This window comes from Cryptomeria japonica, chromosome 9 (genome assembly GCF_030272615.1).
Source record: "Cryptomeria japonica chromosome 9, Sugi_1.0, whole genome shotgun sequence".
Taxonomy (NCBI): Eukaryota; Viridiplantae; Streptophyta; class Pinopsida; order Cupressales; family Cupressaceae; genus Cryptomeria; species Cryptomeria japonica.
This window is the reverse complement of record NC_081413.1, coordinates 159,278,199-159,303,086: the sequence shown is the minus strand read 5'-3', so window position 1 is coordinate 159,303,086 and position 24,888 is coordinate 159,278,199. Positions and strand designations below refer to the sequence as shown.

The 24,888-nt window shown below is 37.2% G+C and overlaps 1 protein-coding gene across 2 annotated transcripts in view; it reads right to left on the bottom strand.

Moving 5' to 3' along the window:
* The window catches only part of LOC131059036 (uncharacterized), a 120,883-nt gene that overhangs the window by 49,113 nt on the left and 46,882 nt on the right, over nucleotides 1-24,888 (bottom strand). For both annotated transcript variants that reach the window (XR_009109814.2, XM_057992495.2), the window contains exons 8-10: nucleotides 11,048-11,122; nucleotides 10,797-10,862; nucleotides 10,609-10,686 (exon numbers count right to left, since the gene is read on the bottom strand). Coding sequence is in view for 1 of the 2 variants with exons in the window: in XM_057992495.2 (XP_057848478.1) it covers nucleotides 10,609-10,686; nucleotides 10,797-10,862; nucleotides 11,048-11,122 (219 nt within the window). In the remaining variant the exon portion in view is untranslated. The remainder of the gene's footprint in view (nucleotides 1-10,608; nucleotides 10,687-10,796; nucleotides 10,863-11,047; nucleotides 11,123-24,888) is intronic.

Here is a 24,888-nt window from a genome sequence, read left to right as displayed (position 1 = left end):
GAGGACAGTCTCCCTGTGCCCTATCATGTTTTCCCATCACATTCCTAATATGGTTGACTAATGGAAATAAGCTATGAAATGTATCTATATGAATTTAGGATATTTGTTTTCAATAGGGATTATTTATGATCATAATGCTTGGCGTTAATTAATTACAATTAGCTCTATTTTTAACTGCAATTATGTAGAAGATGCAGCAGTACCGGTTCCCTCATCAAGAATGCCAATCCCAAGAGGGTTTGCTTATGGGCCAAGGGGCCAAATGACAAGGAGGCTCGTTCCGTGCCCTTGGGCTTGGTTGAGGACAGTCTCCCTGTGCCCTATCATTATTCCCATCACATTCCTAATATGGTTGACTAATGGAAATAAGCTATGAAATGTATCTATATGAATTTAGGATATTTGTTTTCAATAGGGATTATTTATGATCATAATGCTTGGCGTTAATTAATTACAATTAGCTCTATTTTTAACTGCAATTATGTAATTTATTTATAGAATAATATTTCTAAATAAATTATCATGTTGGAGTTGTTATTTTGAGCAAGAATAAGGTATATCCCCAAAGGGGGACATTAAAATTGGTATCAAAGCCTTGATCCTACCAACCTGAGGATCAAGAAGAATAGCTAATGCAATCAAGCCAAAGAGCTCAAATGGCATTAGAAAGAGAATAGGAAACTTGCAGTAAGTAATAACCCTACTCAAAACAATAAAATGGGTCAACAATTGGGGAATGAGCTGTGAGCCTTCAAGGAACACAATAAGAGGACAACCCGAGCCTTCATAGAACAACAAGAGAGAACAACTCAACTACTCCTCCAAAATTTACAAAACATGAATAATACAATCAATGCCCTTAGGCCCAACCAAACAAATAGGAGGGATGTAAATTCTAATCACTCAAAACATAACAGCATATCACCATTAGGATCAACCCCTGGGTTAACAAGATCTACATTCTTACCTAGGGAAAAACCAAAAAATGAAGAAGAAGAAAACAATCCATCAATTAATAACGTTGATGAAAATGCTGAAGCCTACTCAAGATTGGACTCTGAAATTAGGAGAAATATTCTATTTACGGAATATTGTGACACTAGGATATGAAATGCCCCTAGAAAGGAAAAACAACAACCTAACAAATATTTACGTCAAAGCGTGAGTAAAATGAATCTCCCAACCTTAATGGATTGAGAAAAGTCACCACACATTCATGGGTCCAAAAGTTAGACACCTATTTCTCCCTTAGTCCCTTGATGAAGGAGTATGCTATCAAATTTGCCATTTTACATTCGGAAGGAATTGCCCACAACTGGTAGCAACGTGGCATTATTAGTCAAGGGCACCAAAACATAACCGATGATGAATTCACACAAAGGCTCAAAAAACCAATAGATCAAAAGCATCCCAAGAGGCACATCAAAGAATTAACACAAAACAAGGATCTGTGGAGGATTATGTAACAAAATTCCAAAAAAAATCAGTCATGATACCCAGAAGTACCAAAAGTAGACTTGCATACCTATTTATTGAAGGGTTAAAAGAATCAATATGTGGTTTGGTAAGCGCTCTTGACCTTACATCACTTCTTGACGCAATTCAAAAAGCATTAAGGTTACAAGTCACATCATCAAAGGACAAAACCTTTACAAATTATCCAACTTTAAACATGCATACCCATCCCTTCTATAAGAAAGATGGGCATCAAAAAACATTTCCTCCTCAACCCGTCAATTCAAGAGATGATCGAGAAGAGCTTCGAAAGAAAAGATCATGTTTCCGATGTAAGGAGAAGTGGGTGCATGGACATATATGTGGAAAAAGAGGACAAGCACACAAATTAGAAGCAATATCGGATAAAGAAGAAGAATATGAAACACAAGATGAAAAATAAACAAGAAGAAGAAAAAACAAGTGATACTATTGATGTGTTTTTTATGACCTCATGCAACATAGAATAGAATACTAAGTATTCTATCCTCTCTTGAACAAAGACCTCTTGGATGCTAAACTATGTGATCAAACGAGATGACTCCAAGGTTCCTATAATCAAGTCTTGACTTTATATGCTAACTCCTAATTCCTAAGAACAATGAAAATAATGAATGATACTTTGATAGACAAATCCTTCATGAAACTACTTTCTAGTGAACCAAATAGAGCTCATAACGCCATAGAACGAGTGTGATCTCCTAAGGTAGTGAAAGATCTTCATACTGTAAACAATCCATTCAAATACCCAATACTGGTGCGATCCAAATGAAGTATTCACAATCGAACTTAGCCACAAATAATAATTAGGTTCAAACTAACCATGCACTACAACTTGCAATCAACAAGATGTAAATGGTATGAACCAAAGGATTCATCAAATATCATCACACTTCAGCATCATAATCAATGAACTTTATCTAAATTTGAGGATATAACAAGAAACCATGCAATGCGTGGAAGAAACACCACTATCCACCATAAATTCAACGAAAAGTATGTTTAGTTACATGCCTTGGCAACAATTTCTGCCTTCTCCTCCTACTCTACTCTACTACTAACTGCTTGGCTACCAACTATTGACTATTAACTAGCAACTATTAACCTTTACAAATGAGGAGACTGGCCCTTATATAGAGAGCTCATTACATTTCAATGGTTTAGATCGATTCTCAAATAATGGCCAAGATTTTACAATAAACCCCTGATCAAGATTTGTTACAACAAACTTCCTTCTTGACCAATGAGATAATTACAATAAATAGGACACATGTCCCTCTTTGAATATCAGCCAATGAGCAATGAGGTTAGGTACATTGAACTTTGTGCCTCCACATGTTGTAGTTAATCTTCTTTGTTGGATGAGTCAAGTACATTGAATCTGGACGCTTTGACTTGGAATGATGTGATTAAGTTGATGACGACTAGGCGCCACCTTGGCTTACTCATCTTGTAGATCATCACAAAGTGGTGTGATCGAGCAATATCTCTTGATACTCAAAATTTCAAATTGCTCCTTGATGAATGTGATGATGGTGGGAGATATTTCCGAATTAAATCATTTTATCTGATTTGATCACTTTCACTTATCCTTCCTCATAATGATGTGGACCTTGTGACGTCTATGCCTGATGTACTTGACCTGCTCCTTGCCTTGCAGAAGTGTTCCCTGTCCTTTCTCATGTGATGAAGTCCTCCTTCTATCACTTAAGCTCTAACTCAAATTGTGAAACCATTCCTTGCTACCTCCTTGAATGCTTTGATGTTGAAAGTCCCTCGACAAGCTGACCTTGCAGTCAATCCTCATTTCCACACTTCTGCCTTTTCTTGTTCCTTGTGAAGTTCTTCTTCATTCCAATTGCTATTATACCTGAAAGACAAAGAAGATATCATGAAAGTGGATGAAAAATGAAATGCAAGATTACAATAAAATGAAAGTTTAAACCCTTGCATCACTAAATAGACTGGCTAATCATTGGAAAATATGAAAATGATGCCTTCGATTCTGCAAATATAAGACTTAGGGTCTGATATTCCTTTGACAAGCTTCTGATTTTGATCAGATTCATCCTGAATTTGCACAAAGTCTTCCTTGACAACCTCACACCTAAATCTGATTTTTAATTTTCCCTTTATGCTGATGAATTTTGCCTTTAATGCAAGGTAATTTATGAGAAGATTGCCTCAAATCTGCTACTGAGGTCAGCTCCTCTGCTGTAACTCATTCTCTGATCTGCCTATGTGATTTAGATCTGGCCCTTTGTTCTGTCTTGCATTTCCTTCCTTAACCTTGAATCAGATTGTGTTGTGTTTAATTTCCACCTGAGTTTGCTTCATCTTTGCTACTTTTCCTTGACAAGATTCACCTCAACTCGCATCCTCATGCCTGGATTCGTGTCTCTGTCCTTCACTTTGCTGATCTGCTGTTGCAATTTGCTGCTCTGCTACTATGAATTTTGATTTGAATGTTCTTGCCTCATATTTGTATGGATCTCAACTCATCGTGGAAGGGTCGGCTAGGGTAACGTCTGATAAAATTCGCTTCAAGGTCCCTGCTCCTCATATGTTGTGAATTGATTTGAATTGGTGTTTTGAAATGCAAGCCGGCCTCACCTTTAAAGGATTCCAGCCATGAAACCTACCATTCCTCAGTTAGGCCAACCCTAAGAGCATGCCTTACTTGTTTAAATTTTCTTTCATCTGAATCAGGTTGGCTATGGTCTAATTCATTGAATTTGATCTTTTTTATGGTGTTAGAGACAAGGTCGGCTAGGAAAAGAAAATATGAATCCCGCCAAGCTTGAGGGTATAAATAAATGTCAAACACTTCACATTCAAAACACAATTCAAACCTGAAAAAAAACATTAAATCTGCTCTTCTATCAGTGAATTAGGTCTGCTCTGCACTTTTTAGGAGTATCTGCCTGCGAATACCTGCCCCAAGGTTGTGGATTCCTTGAGGTCAAGGAATCCCCACCCACTAGTCGTGGATTTCCTGGATTCAAGAAAAAAAAACTTGTCTCCTTCAAGAGATGGATAAGGCTAATCATATTAGCTCACACTTAATTTAATCCCTAAAATCATTTTGCTTGTAAATCGTGGATCAAAGGATGAATTCCATTAAGGCGATCTTATATCTCACATAGCCATCAATACTCCCGAACCGTGGATTCCTTGGAGTCAAGGAAATTGAGAAGCTAGGCTGTGCATTTCTCCACTCAAGGATAAAATTTGCTCTTCAAAAATTCGTAGATTTCATCAAATTGCATTATACTTATCTTGTTTTCCTTGCATTCCTCAATCATTTTCTCATCCTTGCTTTCATGAATTCGCTTCACTTAGACATCCATCACTTCAATCACACTAGGTCGTGGATTCCTTGGAGTCAAGGAAATCCTACCCTCATGAACTTGCTTTACCTCAATTCTTCCTTGTCATCATCAAAGGCATTTTGCTTGTAAGTTTTGAATCTTCAAGGCTGAACTTGATATTGTAAACTTCATCTCTCCTCACCTCCAGGTCTACCAAATCGTGGATTCCTTGAGGTCAAGGAATTTGAGAAGTCAAGTCAAGAATTCCTTGACGTCAAGGAATTTGAGCACTCGAGGAATTTAACTTTCATCCACACTTCAGAAATTTTTTGATATCCATTTTTTATCCATCTAAAGTCTTGATAAATTCCTCTCTTCCTCATCCAATCCTTGAAGCACTTCCATTTGCTTGAGAGTTGTTCATCATTTATTAAACCTATCTCATGACTTAACCTATGGGCTGCATTGTAATAGACTGGCCTATTAGCTGTTAATACCACTGTTGTTGTCTTGCAAACAATTGGCAATCAAACGTTGAGGGTCTGATTTTCCCTACTTCCTGTAGTTTTCTGTAGTTTAGTTGTCCCTGTTGCGTTTTGGTGTAAAAAGGTTTTCTTTCATAGGCTTTCCCAACATTCAAGAAACAATACATTGCCTCACAAGAACATATTATATGTTTTCATTATGCAACAAACTGAAAATTACAAGAACTAAATCACTGTTTATTTTTCCTTTCAGAATTTACTGTCCTTACATACACAATACTGACAAGCTTCAGGAGTATCCTTAAGGTATTAAAGAAAAAACAAGCTTCAAATATAAGGCCGACACTAAGAACCTAATTGGTATCTCGATAAGCAAACTCCAGCCAGCTTTGGCATTAACTCAGCAACCATCATACATCCCAGTGATTTACTTTCACCCAGCTCAGTTCAACATGGTGTTCAAGGACCCACGGCCTGCAACTAAATTCACGAACTCCTGCCACACCCAGTCAGCATATGTGGAGCCGTAATGGAGCAAAATTCCGATTCAGTATGTGCAAAATTCGCTGTAACTATAGCAGCAATTATACTTTCCATACGCACTTCTTTTCACTGTGTAATACAGATTGCTGAAGTCGTGTTTGCCTTCTGAGCCATCAGTCAAGTCTGAATCTTCAACTCCAGTCAGCGTAGTGGCAAGCACTATCTTGCATTAGATCTCCAGGTGCTACGACTATCATTAATACCACTTTCTATTCCCTGCGTTGGTCTTCATGCAAGGCGGCAATATTCAATTTCTCTGTTGGTTTCCCCAAAGATTGTGACTACTACCAATCATGCCAGGGAAGATGCCAAACTGCCGTTTTCTGTATCTTGCTGCTAAGTGCTAAGGCGGCAAAGGAGAATCGTGGGTTACTAACCTGGGGTATTGAGCTGCTTGGTAACCAAACACAACGACTCAGCTGATAAGACTTACTTCAGAAAATATTTTCCCAGGCACTGTCAAAATATCTGCCCAGCATCAAATCGACCCTGTATACTGCTAAGTTCCCACAGTCACTCACAAAGGCAACACCCCTGTATAGCAATATCAATTTGTCTTGAATTTCCCAGACCTGGTCTTGCACAGGCGTGGAAAATGTTGCAAGAGAGGATGAGCATCCTCCAATGCCAAGAAGATCTCCAGATTTCTCCACAAATTCACAACTTCCAAGAAACACAAATTCCCAAGATTTCACAAATTCCCCCAGATGAGTTTCCAGAATTCAATGCCAGCATTTATTACTTCATTTTGGCTCCAATCCCAATGCATCACGAATGTGGGATAAATGTAAAATAGAATAAAATATTATTATCCCCTTATGTCTCCACAAAGAAGGGGTACTTTTAATATTTTCTTTTTTAACATTAGCTTCAACATCAAATAACTCCTTAAGTTAAATAATTAAATTTAACTTTAGAAACTTTTTATTTTTGCCTAAATAAATAATTCCCCCATTTAAAACGCAATCCAAGTGAATAATTAAATGCACCAAAATGAAGTTAACCAAAATCGCTCCAAAAATTTCCCACCACTGTGGCCAAACTGACTTACTATAAATAGTAAGTTGCAGTAAACCCTGTCAAATCAACTCCGATTAGCCCGAAACCGAATTTGCCTGGACAAAATCCATCAGCGATCCCTGCAAAGTCCTGGTTAGCCCTCGGAACCATGGTAAAACGGGCTAACGACAACTCGCCTCCTAACTGCTAAAAAGGGGACATTACATGCATTGTGAATCCTTGCTCAATGAAGTTCTCGACTCCTATCCAATATTTAAGCATTTTTGACAAAAAGAAGCTGAAGGTCGTTTGCTCATCTTAGTCCAAAACATGGAAATGCTAACTTGATCACATCCTGACAATCAAAGCAGTGCATCTTCTCACAAGCAAAAGGTTAATGACTAAAGAAACTACTGTCAAGCTAAGCAAACTAAACAAAAGAACTAACCTACAAGCAAAAAAGTGGGGGTCCCCATTTGTAATGAGACGATGTGTGAAAACGTAAGAACAAGTACATTAGCCACCCTTTCAAGAGCACTTAAATACCACCTTTTTAAAATTTGTAGTGTTCTAAAGGGACAAAAAGTTAACGGTCCTAGTGGACAGCAACACCACTCACAACTTCATCGACCAAGGACTAGTGACAAGAATGAAATTAGAAACAGAAAACATTGAAGTTTCAAGGTGGTCATGGCAGACGAATTTACTACTCCATGCACACAAAAAATCCCACAACTAGGAACACATCAAATCAAGAACTTCTATGTGGTGAACATGGGTGATACCGAAGTGGTATTAGGCATCCAATGGTTGCACTCGTTAGGGAGATATTACAGAGACTTCCAAAAGATAGGAGCTTTGTTTTCAACACAATAGTGAAGTGGTGATATTACAAGGTTTATCCAATGGGATCCCAGGGGTAGTATCATCCAAAAGAATAGAGAGAGCCTTCAGACATCGTCAAATAGAATGGGTTGCACAATGTATGATACTTGACAAATCTACAACCAAGGGAAAAACTATACATGTAGACATCCAACCTATCCTAAACAAACACAAAAAGGTTTTTAGTAACATTCCTATGGGACATCCACCAAAAAGGGGTTTCAAACACACTATTGAGCTTGAAAAAGGGGTGAAACCCATTATCACCACACCCTATTGACATCCAAAAAAATATAAAGAAAGAATTATTGAAAGTGGGACATATTCAGCCTAGCTCTAGACCCTTTGTTTCTTTTGTAGCATTTGTAAAAAAGAAAGATGGTACCATGAGGATGTGCATTGATTATAGGGCCCTTAATAAAAGACGATTAAGAACCGTTCCCCATTCCAAGAGTAGATGAACTAATTGATGAGTTTCATGGGGCAATATACTTCTCAAAAATCAGCCTATGTTTATGGTGCCACCAAATAAGGGTGAAGGAGGAAGTCCATAAAACAACTTTTAGATGTCATTTTGGGCACTTTGAGTCCCTTGTCTTGCCCTTTGGACTAACCAATGCCCCTATTACCTTCCAATCTTGAATTGATCACCATTTTAGCAAACAACTAAGAGAATTCCTCTTGGTATTCTTCGACGACATTCTAATTTATAGCAAAACTGGGGAAGACCACCCAAGACATAAAGATGAAGTATTGAGGATACTTGAACAAGAACCATTATTTACCAAAATGTCCAAATGTGAATTTGAATTGGAGGAGATTTCATATCTAGGACACAAAATTAGTAACGAAGGAGTCAACGTTGATAAAGAAAAGATTAAAGCCATAAGGGATTGGTCAAGACCAAGGACTTAAACACGTCTAAAATGATTTTTTGGGACTTTGCAGCTACTACAGAAGATTCGTTAGAGGCTTCTCAAGGTTAACTATCCCACTAACAGACTTAACCAAACAAGGTGCACTCCCATGGAGTACAGAGGCCCAAGAAGCCTTTGAAAAACTAAAAGAGCTAATGAGCTCCTGCCAATTTGGCCATTTCTGACTTCTCACTACAATTTGAGTTAGAAAGTGATGCCACCAGAGAAGAAGTTAAAGCAATATTAATGCAAAACAAACATCCAATAGCTTTTGAAAGTAGAAAACTAAAAGAAACTGAAAAGAATTGTTCCATATATGATAAGGAACTAAACAATCATGCATACCCTTGAAAAATTTTGACAATACCTAGTTTGTGGGATGTTCACTGTAAAAATTGATCATAATAGCCTAAGATTTTTCTTAAACCAAAATGATTTAAATGACAGACAACAAAAATGGGTGAGCAAATTACAAGCCTATGAATTTGACATTAAGTACATTAAAGGGAAAAATAATGTTGTATTCGATGCCCTATCATGAAGACCCCATCTATGCTCCATGACAAATATCTCCACTGAAAGGAAAAATTCCATAATTACATAATATGTCAAAGACACATTATCAAATGATATATTAGAATTAAAACTACGAGATGAAAGGTAACAAGTATTAGATGAATTCATCCTCTACAAAAATAGAACATATATCACCCCAAGATCAAAGATGAAGGGAAAAAATATGAAAGCCCACCATGATACCCCTTTAGTAGGGCAACAAGGGTGCTACAAAACTTACAAACAAATAAGAGAGATATTCTCATCGAAAAGTCTCAAGGGAGATGTCCTAAAACACATTAGAAACATGGTTTGTCAAAGGATTAAGGAAGAACATACATTTCCCAAAGGATTACTTCAACCCCTACCTATACCTAATCAAAAATGAAAAAGTATTTCAATGGATTTCATTACAGGACTCCCAAAGGTACAAGATAAGGATTGTATATACATTGTGGTGGACAGTCTAACTAAATATGCGCATTTACTTGCAATATCCACCGATTATAGAGCCCCTCAAGTGGCAGATGTATTCTTCAAATAAATTTTCAAACTGCATCGTTTACTCAGAAATATTGTCAGCAACAAGGATAGCAGATTCCTTAGTTTGTTTTGGCAAGAGCGCTTCAGACTAGCAGGGACTGAACTCACCCCAAGTACAAGTTACCACCCACAAACCGATGCATAGATTGAGATTGTCAATAAGTGGCTTGAGGGATATCTAAGAAACTATCAGCAAAAGATGTATGCTGATCAAAGAAGAACTGAAAGGACATTCAAAGTGGAGGACTTAGTTTTCTTGAGATTGCAAACCTATAAACAATCATCAATCTAAGGAAGTGGGGCAAGTAAAAAAATTCATGTCTGAGTTATACCATCTAAAACCATGACTCTAATAATAAAATATCATTGAATACTTTATTCGCCTCATGTGATTTTCCTCATCTTGTTTGATGATTGTTCCTTTCACAAGATGCATATATACTGCCTATGTGAATGAGTGAATATTTGTAATTTCTTGCACTCTACATTCACTAACACCTATTCATTGAACTCAAACTCTGGAAGGAAATACAACTAATCCAAACATACTCTGAGATTAATATCTCGCATTGCATAAATTGTGATTTATACACACTAGGGTGCCCTATTTTTGTCACTACCAAGGACCAGCAAATTTTTATTGAATTGCAAATTCGCTTCCCATATAGACACAAGAAATAAAAGGGTGGAATATAGCTATAAACTGTCTCAAGCCATATATTTTCTTTTATGGAAAACCAATCATTAACTTTTTACTATATAGATAACATGTACTTTAAAGTTTTTTATCAGTGCTATACATGCAAATGTTATCATTTCTTATGTATATCTCAACGACTTTAACGAAATTTATGCACAACCATATAAAAACATCACCTGCATTGAACGTAACAAAGCCCGCAGATCAGCATTTTCAGCCATCAAATCTTGTTTCTTTGTCTCATAAGCATCTACCTGCCATTTAACAAATGCAAATGAGAATATTCTGAAATTTAATGGAACTGATTCTAATTTCAAATTTGAACAGCTGCACCATTGTAATAATAATCAAAATCCTGACTCACAATCATTTTGTAGAAATCCCCATCAGCCTTCTTTCCATTCCATGTCCCACGTTGGCGTCCCTCTTTCTGATTGCACAAGAAAAGTTAAAAATGAAAGAAATCAAGGTTGGAGGTGAAAAAGAAAGAAAAAAAGGTTGAAAGTTTCCTGCTATTGTTTTCAGGCTCAGCATATATATTAGAAATCACAAATATAAATTTCTGAACCATGTAATTTCTGACATAGGAAACAAATCCTACAAGAAATGCAATACCTGTAGCAAGTTCATTATCTCAATGCCTGACCTGGATTCTTTCTTTTTCTCCATTAGAACTTGGTTTAGTCTCTCCTGACAACAAAGGAGGCATTAGGAGAATTGCAGAGCATTAACCGAAATGGCATGCATAATCTTTTCAAAGTAGAAACAAAACCACCTAATATTGAGTAGCATTGAATATTTGCAACTACTGATAAATCATCATGACAATCCTGTAAAGCAATTCGTTTTATCTTGTAATGCAACTCTTTCTATATTGTAAAGCAGCTCATCTAAAGACACCGGGATGACATTTATTTTTCTCTTGATTGGACTCTCATAATAAACAGTTACCTTGCATAGAGATGGACATATCCAGATTTCTCTCTACTTCAACAGACCTGATAGTTTCAGCAAGGAGCTCCTGACATCCACCAATGATTTGTGTAGGTGGGCTCTCTTCTCCCCAGCTCATTCTCCAAACAACATTACATGGTTGGCACCATAGTTTGAAGACTCGTGGACTCGCCACGGACTCACAAGTCCAGTGGCTCCACGAGTCGACTCGCCGAGTCTTTCTCATGGACTCGCACAAGTCAATTACACAGCCTCGCGAGTCTTTTGCAGGGACTCGCGCGACCCAGTTATGACGCCCAGCAACGTTAAAAAGTGATTTTTTTTGCATTTTTTCATTCATTTGCCTTTCTTTCTTGGTGTAAACAGGTTTGTAGGGTTTGAAGGAGGAGAGCAAAGAAGACTAAATCAGCAAAAGAGATCTAGGTAATGGAAATGGAGGAGGATGAAGATGGGGACGAAGATGAGGACTTTCATTTAGAAGAAGAATCACCTCACCATTTAGATACCATAACACCCACTGCTACTACTTCTAGCTCAAGGCCTGAAAAATTGAGCTATATTAGGAGAAATGCATAGAGGAAAATGTAGTCTTCTCTTTAGTTTGTTTATTGTTGTTTTTCACATTTGGAGTTGGACATATCATTATATGTAATTTTGTAAACATTTATAAACTTATGCTGCTATTATACATTTTCGAGTTTGAAACTATGAGTAATGAGTATGATTCTATGAGTATGAATGATGAAATTTCAAATATTGAGTGTTTGGAGATTATATGACATGAGTAATGTTTCAATTATGGCTCTTATGTTCTCTATATGCACTAATTTCTTTATGTTTTTTTGTAAAACTACGGGTTTTTTTTTGCCGAGTTTTTCGCGAGTCTTTCACGAGTCCGAGTCCAAGTCCAATTTTTTGGTTTGCCGAGTCCGTGGCAAGTCCGAGTTTTAAAACTTTGGTTGGCACTTGACACTGACATTTGTAATCTCTGTACAGGTAACAAGAGCTAATAGCTGTCCTGTCTTTGCAGTTTGTGGATTTAATCCACCAGTATTGCCCTTTTACAGCTGGCTCTACACAATGTGGAATTTATACTTAGATACTTGCTATTTCTAGCTTTACTACTTTCAGCTTTTGTTTCAATTCAATTACTTTATACTTCAGCATATATATTCACAAGATGCAACCAATATTTCCGAACAAGAAATATTTCTTTCATCCAGATCTTGACACTGCATGAAGAAAGCATCATCGAAAATTTTGATTTCCCAAAATGTCAATTCTAAATGTGTGTCCTGGTGAAAGGATTTCCATCTAGATTATCATTTTTTCAGATGGTGCATGACAAAAGCTCAAGTTGAGACACATTAAGTCATAAAAACGTAAAGAAAGCATCAAATGTCTCTCTACTGAGAATATATTCTCATTGAATATTTCAGTCCTATTTCTAAGATGCAATTTCCTTTGATAGCCATATCAAGCTGGAGTTGAGACGACTGTTGTTATTCCAGACAAACACAATCTAACATTAGCATATGCTAGTACAACTAATATGAATGAATTAAAATTCCAATGCCTTAGTTCTTACTGTTCTCCAACAGACGTCATCTTTAGGAAACTTGAGAGAACTTTAATAAATCAAAAGTTTGAAGAGAAACACCATGCCATGCCTTAGTTTGGATATTCAGATGTACACCCATACATATGGTTAATAACTATTACTCAAACTTCTCTGCATAAAGGGCATATCAATAAAACTACTTATAATCATGGAATTGTTTTTTTTTTCTTTAAGTTTAATACAAGGGTTGCATATTTTCTAAAATTGAAGGGTCACATATGAGAGATCATGAGACAGAGGGACGAAAATTGAAGTCAGCGTACAATGTCTATTGTTATGTTCAACAATATTGTTTGTTATAAATTGCATGGGGTTGCAAGTTGAAAGCACCGAAGCTGAGTTGGATTGACAAGCGCAAGGTTGCAAGTTAACAGAAGCCATTGGATTGACAAGCGCGAGGTTGCAAGTTAACAGAAGCTAGCCAAAGCCATTGACAACTGCGTGGGTGCATTCACAGCCAACTTGAGGGTGCATTTAGAGCCAAGTTTTCATCAATGTTTTTTCCTTGAAATTTAATTAAAACTTTGTATGTTGACAACAAAATTTTAGAGAAATTTTGTTAAAATTTTGTATGTTTAATGTTTTCCATAAATTTTAATAGAAATTTTATATGAATTAAATGATAAATTTTAGAGAAATTTTATCAAGAAATTTTCTTTCAAATTTTTTTTGTTTATCAAAATAAATAAATATAATAAAAAAATACTACAAAGTTTTTTTATATTTCTATTATATATTGAAAAATATAAATGGACGTTTATACATTTTACATTGAATTACAATTTTTTGCCCAGATTAACAAAAGCAACAAAGGTTGCAATTACCAAATTCTAACTTTGAGCCTTGTCAAAACCTAGACCCAGTGATATATCAACATAAACACCTATTAGACATCTTTGCTCTAATTCAAAACAAAGGAGACTGACAGAAGAAAAACAAAAAGAACTATAGTCCAGCACTGTAGACGCACTACCTGTTGGTGTTGGAAATAAGCCATAGTCAGACCGACGATGGACTGGTCCAAGAGGGGCCAGTAGCTCAGTGGTAGAGCACTCCAACAGCATTATGGAAGGTCCTAGGTTCAAGTCCTAGCTAGTCCATGTCTCAACATGGTATCAGAGCTAGGTCCAGGCTAGGAGCCCCAAACACACGAGAGGTGTGGCTTAAGGGGGGGTGTTGGTGTTGGAAATAAGCCACACCCGGACCGACAATGGACTGGTCCAAGAGGGGCCAGTAGCTCAGTGGTAGAGCACTCCAACAGCGTTATGGAAGGTCCTAGGTTCGAGTCCTAGCTGGTCCATGTCTCAACACTACCAAACTTTGGTTGTTCCTTGTCCAACAACCTAGAGCCAAAAATTGAGCAAACACAGACCCTATTCATCCAAAGCGCCCTTCATATTGATGAATTCCAATTGTTGCTCTGGCCAAACATTGTCAAAACACAAGCCATATTGTATCGACGTCAAAAAAGAAAAAATGAACCTCTTTCCACGAAGAGATGAAGCCTGACAACAGGCCAAAGGAACCAAGCCAAAACCACTTCCAAAAAGAGTCCAGGACTTATCAACAAAACACCAAAAAGCCACAGACTGAGGCGACCCCTCATGTAGCATCAAAATCTCCATCACACAATGTCTATAAACTAAAAAAGCCAATCCAAGTTATCCACTGCCTCAAGTGCATTTATTTTCCTCAAGAAATCATGCCCAACGATCACCCAATGGTTATGACACTCAAGAGAGTGAAGGCACCCAAGTTGAGTATAAATGACTATTGAGGAACCACTGCACCAAGAATGAGATGTTTTGGGATATCCTTTGCCCAAGGAATCCCCACGCCCAATTCAGCCTAGACCACAATATCAACATCATCAACCAAAATGTCAAAAATGAAGACCTCCCATAGCAAAAGGAGAATGTCAACTTTCCTCCCCCCAAGTCCAAAAGAGAGGCAAAAACCTTGAGGAAATCTCAGAATTCACCTTGTATCAATCCTCGTCGGCCATGAAGTCCTTCCCAAAACCATTTTAATTGCCTCAATTTCCAATTGTTCAACGCAAGGAATGTAATGGCCCCTGGTGATGGTCTTCAATCGCAAGTCCAAAATCTGGCCAAAACAAGCCATTTGATGCCTACCACTATGAAGCCTAATTGGGGAGTCCATTGAACCAGACATACAATAAAGGAACCAACATGAATGAGTAAAGGATGAAGAATGAGGGAAAAATCCCATTTCCTTGAGATATAGACAATCTCGCATGCGCAGCCAACCAAGCTTACATTTATTTCTCGGGATAGGAAATACGAATAACTGTCCTTGTCATGCCTTCGATTGCCACACATCACTCCACGGTGCAATTTCCTTCGCCAAAGTACCACAAAGCCATTGATATAAACTAAAATTTCTTGAAGAGAGCTTAAGATGAGTTGACACTTGTTGGTTTCGTACTTTCCGAATTCAAGGTGAGCATTAATATAAGTGTCCACTCCAACTTCTAAATTTTCTATCCAGTTCGCCGCAGCATTAGCAAGTTTGTCTACCTCCCAATTGCCTTCTCTATATACATGATTTGTTGTGGTGTTATTGAAGTGGGCAATCATTTGTACTGCCTTTTCCAAAAGAGCATTCAATTTCCAATTTGGAGTCAATCCCGATCTGAGTGCAGTTATCACAATAGCAAAGTCGCCTTCAATTTCCAACTTTTTGATTTTCAAATCCTTGCATAGATCCAAGCCGTGTATTAGAGCCTTAATTCCACCTCGTTATTAGTACCTTGAGGTAGGGGCTTGGAAGTTGCTTTGACCATGTCCCCCAAACTCTAACAATGCATCCCGTGCCAAAGACACCTGGATTCCCTCTAGAAGAACCATCGAAGTTAAGCTTTAAGCATCCATGTTGAGGTGCCTTCCGAACAACACCCTATCTAGCTAACACATCCTTTCCATTCCTCTCACCAATCCATGTCGAAACCCACAGGCCAACCCAATTCAATCTCATTTTTGCATCCCAATTAGTGAAAAAAAAATTCTTAGGAGCAAACTAACCCAAACTGCTATTGACAATTTCCATTATGGCTGCCTCAACCTTGTTTAGGAAAGACAAGATGGACATTTCTTTATCTTGAAACACCCTCCGATTTCTTTCCTTCCGAATCTCCCAAAAGAGGATCGAGGGACTAATATTCCATAAACAGTTAAAAGTTGCTATTTTCTTAATGTTTGGAAAGTTGTGAAACAACCATAAAATACCATTGGGTAGGGCTCCAATCCATCCCAACTTAGCACAAAGCCATATCCAACACTTGTGTGAGAAAGAGTAACTCAACAAGAGATGATCAATTGTTTCATCCTATTGCTTGCATAGAGTGCATCTAGAGGGACCTGGAATCTCATCTTCCTAAATCCTTTTGTAGTAAGGATTTTCTTTTGCAAGGCAGCCCACATGAAGAGTGTTGTTTTGGGTAACTCATGTTTATTCCAACAAAACGGAAGGGGCCAGTCAGATCTTTGTCTATCCAAAGTCTTTGTCATTTTTGCATAACCATCCTTCACAATGTAAGCGCCTAATTTGGATCCTGTTGATGTGTTTTTTATGCACAAGCGAACACAGAATAAAATACCGAAGTATCTTATCCTCTCTTGAACAAAGTTCCCGACTGCTGAAGATCTCGCTGAAGGATCAGTCGGAGTAACTCCAAGGTTCTGTTATGTAGGATCTCTACGTGTGGATAAGCTCTCTGTGGTATGATGTGATTTTGCTGGAATCACAAGGGGACTTACACTTGACGACCTAAACGTCTGATTTGCTAGAATCACAGGTCCTATTAACTAACTGGAAAACAAACAAATGACGAAAGATGCAGGGTTCAGGAAGTGTACTCTACTATCTAGAATGCGAGAAGATGGATGAATGACTAGGTGGAGTCCTACTGGGCTGTGTCTCACCATCAGGTTGAACAATTCAACACCAACTCAGTGCGATCTTCTAAGGGATGCTTCCAATACGTTCAAATCGTACACCATCTGACAATGATCACCATTCAAGATAATGCATGAACAATAGACGTGTAACGACTTAAGATTAAGCTCATTTTATGCCAATTGACCACGCAGGGCGTACTTACCATTAGTAAGAGGCTAGTGGTATGGACTAGACAGATTCCACACAGGTGCATTCAACAATTTTCTTCACTCAATCTAATCATCTATCATCAAAAATGAAGATTCAACAAGAGACCATGCACATTGCAAAGAAACAACATATTCCACCATATCTTCAATGAAAAGAAGTCTTTACAATTAAGGCAACAATGTCTTGCCTTCTCTTCTTAATCTACTCTAATTGCTATTCTACTATTCTGGCCTCTATTACTAACTATTAACTATTAGCTATTATTGACTCACTATTAGCCTTTACAAATGAGGAGCCAGGGCTTATATAGCGCCCTCAATACAATTCAATGGCTCAAATCAATTTGAGATCAATGGCCGAGATTTTACAATGAAAACCCTAATTAGGGTTAGTTACAACAAACTTAATTCTGACCAATGAAATAATTGCATTATTTGGACACATGTCTTCTCTGGAATATTCGACCAATGGATAGTCGGGGTAGGTACATCGAAGTTAGTGCCATCTTTGATGAGTCAGGCACATTGAATCTGGACATGCTTAAGTGGACCAACCCGACTGGAGGAGTGATGACTGGGATGCCACCTTGTCTTTCCTTCAAATGTTGGACTGGAAGAGGTCATCCTTGATGAGGCTGGGCTGGAGAAGGTCGTCCTTGTTGATGCTGGGCTGGAGAAGGTCGTCCTTGTCCTAGCCTGGTCTTCTTTCATCTGCCAAAACAAACCAAAAGATGATCAAGGACACATGATAAATTCATTTCAACATAGCATTTTCAACTTAAATCATCAACAAAAAGATATTAACATGAAACTTGCCCGAGATTTTCTCCAAGAACAGACCCTATAAGAATTTCCCCCTGGACCCTTTGGAAGGGTCAGGAGCGAAATTCCAACTTTAGCTCAAAATTCACATTTTTGAAGGTCAAACATCTTTCCAAGGCATTCCAAATAGCTTTTCTCACCCTAGTCCAGGCCTGACTTACCACAAAATTTGGAAAAAAGGATGGTTTTAGTGTTTTTCGCTCTGGACCCTTTGGAAGGGTCAGGAGCAAATTTCTTGTTTGTAGCTCATTTTTTCATCATTTCAACTTCAATCCACCTCACAAGGCAAGGAAACACCTTTCTTCTCTCATCCAACCCAAGTTTATCTTGATTTTGCAAGGCGAAATAGGTGATTGAAAGATTTTCGCCCTGGACCCTTTGGAAGGGTCAAGGGCGAATTTCCTCTTCTGGCCTAAAATCATCACTTCTAGAGACAACCATCGACTTAAGGGCAATTACAAGGGCATCTTTTACCTTGGTCTAAGCATAGCTTAGCATAAATTGAAAGGAATAGGCAGATTTTAGGATTTTCGCTCTAGACCCTTTGGAAGGGTCAGGAGCAAAAATCTTGTTTTAGGGCTATTTCACGATCCTTTCAACTTCAAACCACCTCCAAGACTTAGAACACCTTGCCTCACTCCTCTCCGGGTCATAAAAACCAAAATCTTGACTTGATTTACAAGGAAAAAGGGTGATCTTAAGAATTTCGCTCTGGACCCTTTGGAAGGGTCAGGAGCGAAATTCTCATTTGGCTTCAAAATTTGCATTCTTGGCGACCAAAATTCACTCTAAGGCAATCTAAATGACTTCTCTCACCCTTGTCCAGGTTTCACTTTGCTCAAATTTTGGAAGAAAAGATGGTTTTTAGGATTTTCGCTCTGGACCCTTTGGAAGGGTCAGGAGCAAAAATCATTTTTAGGCTCAATTCCTTCATCTTTCATGGTTTTTAGCAGCTTAAAGTCACTCTCAAGGGCAACTTCTCCTTGATTTTACCTTAGCCCACACTTGATCTAGCAAAAAAATTAATAGCAAAGAGAGGTTTTGAGAAAATTCGCTCTGGACCCTTTGGAAGGGTCAAGAGCGAAAATCTCATTCTTGACCCAAAATCATCATTCTTTCAACTTGAAACTTCTTTGCAAGGTAGAATCTCATCCTTCATTGCCCTAGGAACAAGGTTTCATGTCCAAGAAAGGTCAAAAGGTAGGCTTATAAGGAATTTCACTCTGGACCCTTTGGAAGGGTCAGGAGCGAAATTTCCTTTTCTGGCTAAAATCCTTCATTTTCACAACTTCCAAACACCCTCAAAGGCAAGATCATGTCCATTTCCCCTTTCAACATGCTTTGGACATCACAATTTGGTCAAATAGGGAAAGAAATGAGGTCTAGGAGGATTTTCGCTTTGGACCCTTTGGAAGGGTCAGGAGCGAAAATCATGATTTGGGCTTGATTCTTCTTTTTTCCAACTCAAAATCACCTCAAGAGGTAACTAAACATCATCCTTCACCCAATGGATAAGGTCTTAAGCCAAAACAAGGTCAAAAGAATAGGCTTGCAAGGAATTTCGCTCTGGACCCTTTGGAAGGGTCAGGAGCGAAATTCACCTTCTTGGCTAGAATCCTTCATTTTTTCAAAGCTTTCAAACATTCCCAACGTCCAAACATGTCTACTCTTCCCTTCAAAATGCCTTGCAAATCAAGATTTGGTCAAATAAGGCAAGAAATGAGTCTTAGGTTGATTTTCACTCTGGACCCTTTGGAAGGGTCAGGAGCGAAAATCTTGATTTAGGCTTTAATTGCTCATTTTTCAAATTTCAATCTTCTCCTAGAGGCAAATATAGATTGTTTTCCACTTGAGGAACCAAGTTTTAAGCCCATTCAAGGTAGCAAATGAGGATTATAGTGAATTTCGCTCTGGAACCTTTGGAAGGGTCAGGAGCGAAATTTGACATTTTGAACTCTCCGTCAAGATCATTTTATGGAATATAAATGTCACTTATACTTTAAGTTATATTCCATATATACTTTCAAGATGTTTGAGAGTGGTTTCGGACCTCCAGGAGTTATATTGCAAAATCTAGTTTTTGGAGGATTCTTCAGTTTTCCAGACTTAGTCAAATTTCAGGATCTAAACATTCCAGACTTAGCCAAATTTCAGGATCAGGGCATTCCAGACTCAACCAAATTTCAGGGCATTTGAAGATCAGGATGACATTCTAGACTTCATCACTCACCAACTCGACCTAACTCAGACCTTCAAGGATGATACTCACTCACAAAGCAAGACACAATTAGCAACAAGAGCAAAACCAGGCCCTAAGGAAGACTCTCAAAGAAACCCTAATTCTGGGGCCCCAAAGACTCACCTCGCTCAAGCAAAGCCTACCATCCTATTGATCCCCTAGCGACACTCAAAATGCAAAGGCTAACGGACAAACCCTAAACACCTAGAAAGCGAACCCCAGAAAGCAAAAAAAAAGTAGAGGTCCCCATTTGCAATGGGGTGATGTGTGAATACGTCACAACAGATCCACAACATACAAGTTTATTTATTCCCTGTCTGAAAGCTAGAGTTCTATCCACAAGAGCATTTTTAAATTGCTCAACCTCTTGAGCATCAAAACCAAAGGTTGTGAAGTCCTTCCAATGCCATCCTTGCAAAGCGTCTAAGGAGTCAAAAACTACATAGCCTTTGACCCGATTACCCCAAAGCTAAGTGAGAGTGTCTTCGATGTTGGGAATTGTTATGATGCTATCAAGGCTAGGATAGCCAACCCAAGAGTCCACCTAGAAGAGAGCTCTCCTACCATCATGAATGTCCCACAATACATAATCCGTGATAACTGACCTACATCTTTGCATAAAGTTCCATATTCTTGATACTTTGGGGGGATTGAGGGTAGTAAGGATTCCTTCTGGTGAATCAATCTCCAAGTATTTCCTTCATAAAATTTGGGCCCATTTCCTATGGGACACTTTACACATTCTCCAAATCAGTTTGACCCCTAAGACTTTGTTTTGGATAGCCTGGTTTCTCAATCTTGCCCCGCCGTCACCCTTTTCTCTAGAAATCTTGTCCCGTGCAACTAGAGCAATCTTATCTTTGTCTACCGAACCTTGCCAAATAAATGATACTAGATAAATGGGCATACTTATTTTTTATAAGAGACAAAACCCTTACGAAAGGTTCATTCATGTATTCTTCTCCTTGATAAACAAGTTTTGCTTCTTCATCTTCACTTACATTATCCACGAAAACACCTCTTCTTTGTGTCAATTCCAAGGCATCCAACCCTATGCTATTTCTCTTAGTGCTTTTTCTATCCCAACTTCATCATGAACCATTCTTCTTTCTTATCCCACCTACAACAAATTCTTCGGGTTTTCTCCAAGGCAAAATTCTCAATGGTCCAACACCTTCTTCAACCTACTCTAATACCAAAAATGATGCAATCCAAGATCAGGTACCTACAAAGTAACTCAATCTAGGCAACCTATCTATTCAAGTTTAATGAAATAAATTGCCCAAACGATGGCAACAAGCACCTTTCATATTTTATCTAGGTTATTGATCGCTTGAAAATCATATCGGTTTCAAGTACAAAATGCCTTAGAACAAAAATCTACATGGAATCCATCAAGGTTCAAAAATTTTCATCCATTAATTTTGTTGAGTTTCTGACCTCTATAAAAACCCTAAACATTCTTTACTCCCAAAAATTAAAAATCCTAAACATAACCTCGATCTGCATTATGAATAAGAATCAGACAAAAACTATAAATCCAAATATAATATTTTAACTCTCATTATATTTTGTGAATAGCAATGGATACTCTAAAACACCACCCCTATAGAGAACAATCATTTTCTTTGACCACCCTTGCCTGGACAGGAATCAACACCAAAAGAAGGATTAAATAATTAATATTATAATATAGTTTTAGAATTTAAAAATATTAAATACTTTATTAATATATTGTTTATTAAACTATATATTAATAACATGTAATAAAATTATATTAAAAATAACATAAAATTTAAACTTGTATACTTATACAAAATTATTAAATATAAATATATACATATATATATTTAATTTATAATGTATATATATTTTTAATTTTTAATTAATATATTTGATTTTTAATGTGTATATGATTTTTGATGTTTTTAATGGACATACCCAAATGTACAAAAATATCATGACATTGAACTTTCAAAACAACAACAATGATAAAGTTTAACATTAAAATTGAAGTTAAAGTACATTAACATTAGTTGGCTACTTGTGAGAGCAATCTTATTGCAAATGATTGCAATTTAAGGATTTCAACTCCATAGTTCCACCACCACTCTATGGGGTCTTTCTTTGCTTTCATATCATACAAAGCTTCCACGAAAGAAAAAATCACCATGCCCACGTCAAAACTTATTCCATTGAGTCCTCAAAATTGAAACATCCTCACCTCAGCCATAAATCTTTTTTATTGCAGCCCAAAATCCCTTTATTAGAGTAGAGCAAAGTTTTTCATACCTAGGTGGTTTATACCATGTCAGTGCGTTATTGATAGCTTGGACCATCTCTGCATAAAAACGTGAGTGAGCAACATTAAAGGGTATTCCACTTGCATAAAAGAATCATGTAATTGTTGCATCAACCACTTCTCAACCTTGCACATCAAACAATCTTCCAATTGTGTTTGAGCTGCCAACGTGTGGTCTCTTGCGAGTAAATTCTATTGCTACACCTCTAGAAGACACATTCGCCTTTGACTCTCTATTTTGATTTTGAGTTCCAGTAGTTGCCCCTTTTGTTGAAGCATGATTGCTCAAATTAGCAACGTTCTCATTAGCCCTTTCTTGATCCCTAATAGAATCATATCGTTCTACCTCATTTGGACAAGGACCAACACCTTTTCCAGATATGTGAAGGAAATGAGCCTTCACCCTCATGTCAGTACCTTACCATGCCATTGGACAAAAGCTTACATTTGACCTTGGTTGTTCCACCTGAACCCTTCGGCCCTAAAACACAATCACACTACTTCCACAATGGGTACATGTCTTGCTTTCCTCCACCCGACATTCTACATGGAAAAATAAAAAATTATTATATTTGATGTGAAATTATGCCAGTTTTTTCATAAAAATTGGAATGCAAGTTTGTATCTAACAATCTGTATTTTATTTTATTCAAATATATATATGAGTCTATGACAGTCAACACAATACTCTGTTAACTATCATAGACTCATATATATAATGTATTTAATAAAAAAATAATAAATATGAAGCTCTAAGTTCAACTTTAAGCATTTGAATCAAATACAAACTCTGACTCACTAATATAGATTTAAAAACTTCTTAATAAATATTACTGAATGAGTATTTGATTCAATAATACTTATTATTAGCGAAAATATAAACTTAGTAATATTTATTTGGTCAAAATACACTCAAAGATTCAAATATCAATGAGAATTTCAAAATACAAGCTCAATAATATTTATCTGATCATTATTAGTGTAAATTTCAAAATATACTCAATAAATATTACTGATAATAATGATTACTAAATCAACTACAGTGAAATACATGAAGAACAAAGCTTCATATTTATTATTTTTTATTAAATATATGATATATATGAGTCTATGACAGTCAACAGTGTATTGTGTTGATTGTCATACACTCATATTTTATTATTTTAAGATTGAGTCAATACAAATAAAAAACCTTCTTATCCGCTATCGCAAACCAACCTTTGAGTTTGGAGTTTGGACACACAGACCAAACGTTGCACAAACCAGACTAGTGCATTTCGATTTTCTTAACCCTCGCAAAACCTTCTTGTCTTGTTTTCTTCCTTCATGCACCCTTTTCTTCCTTTTGTTTGCATTATACTCCGCCTTCCATCTGCATTTTTTATGTTGTGTTTATGTTTTAAAGTTTTTTATTTTCTTTCTCAAAGATGTCACGAGACGCTCGGGAATGGTGGCATAGCGTCTCCTGCATGCACGGATGTCCCAGACCACGCCCTGGGTAAGGGAGACACATCCCAAAGATGCGTCTCCTTGCAAACTTGGTTCTTAATTAAGTTAAGAGAATATTTATTCTCCAACGGATATTTGTTCCCATATAGACAATCTGCTGAAAAACAAGAGACAAGAAGAAAGATTCAAACATTGTAAGAAAAATATCAGTAAACCTTGGAGAAGACCTTTGTGAGTAAGAACTCCAAAAAATTGAGAGTTACACTTAGTGCTCCAAAATGGCTTACAAAGATTGATTCACAATTCTTGGACCTTATACAAGAGGTCCAACAAAGTAACAGGCTCCCCAAGAATCAATGTAACTCTCTTAAATGAACTCTACTGTTACAACTTCTACAATAGTCATAAACATCATACAATACAAGAGGAAAATCTCACTAAAAGCTCCCAACCAAAAAGGTTAAGACTCAAGCATGTACAAGTCAACCATAAATAGGGTTTGTATGGACTCCCCTACCATTTAAAAGATAAAACAACTATCAAAGGAGAGGAAGTGAAAAAGTCAAAAAACTGGAATATCCTTTGATAGGCTTGACTGCACAATGAATTTGCCACTTTCTACAAACCAAAGAATGACAAATTTGCAGCTCTTTGCAAACTACAAATGAGTTTTTGCTACTTTCTACAAACTGGCAAATAATAAATTTGCTGCTTTTTGAAAACTGGTAAATGTGTTTTTGCCACTTTCATGATGAATTTGCCATTTTGACAACCATCTTTGACCTACTTCCAAACGCCATAACATTTGCATACAGACTCAATATGAGGTGCCATTGTTTTTGAAATTGCACAACTTTTCAAGAGGAATTTATACATGCAATCATATTCCACTTTTGATGCCACCCAATTAATGTTTTTCCACTACAATACAATTACATT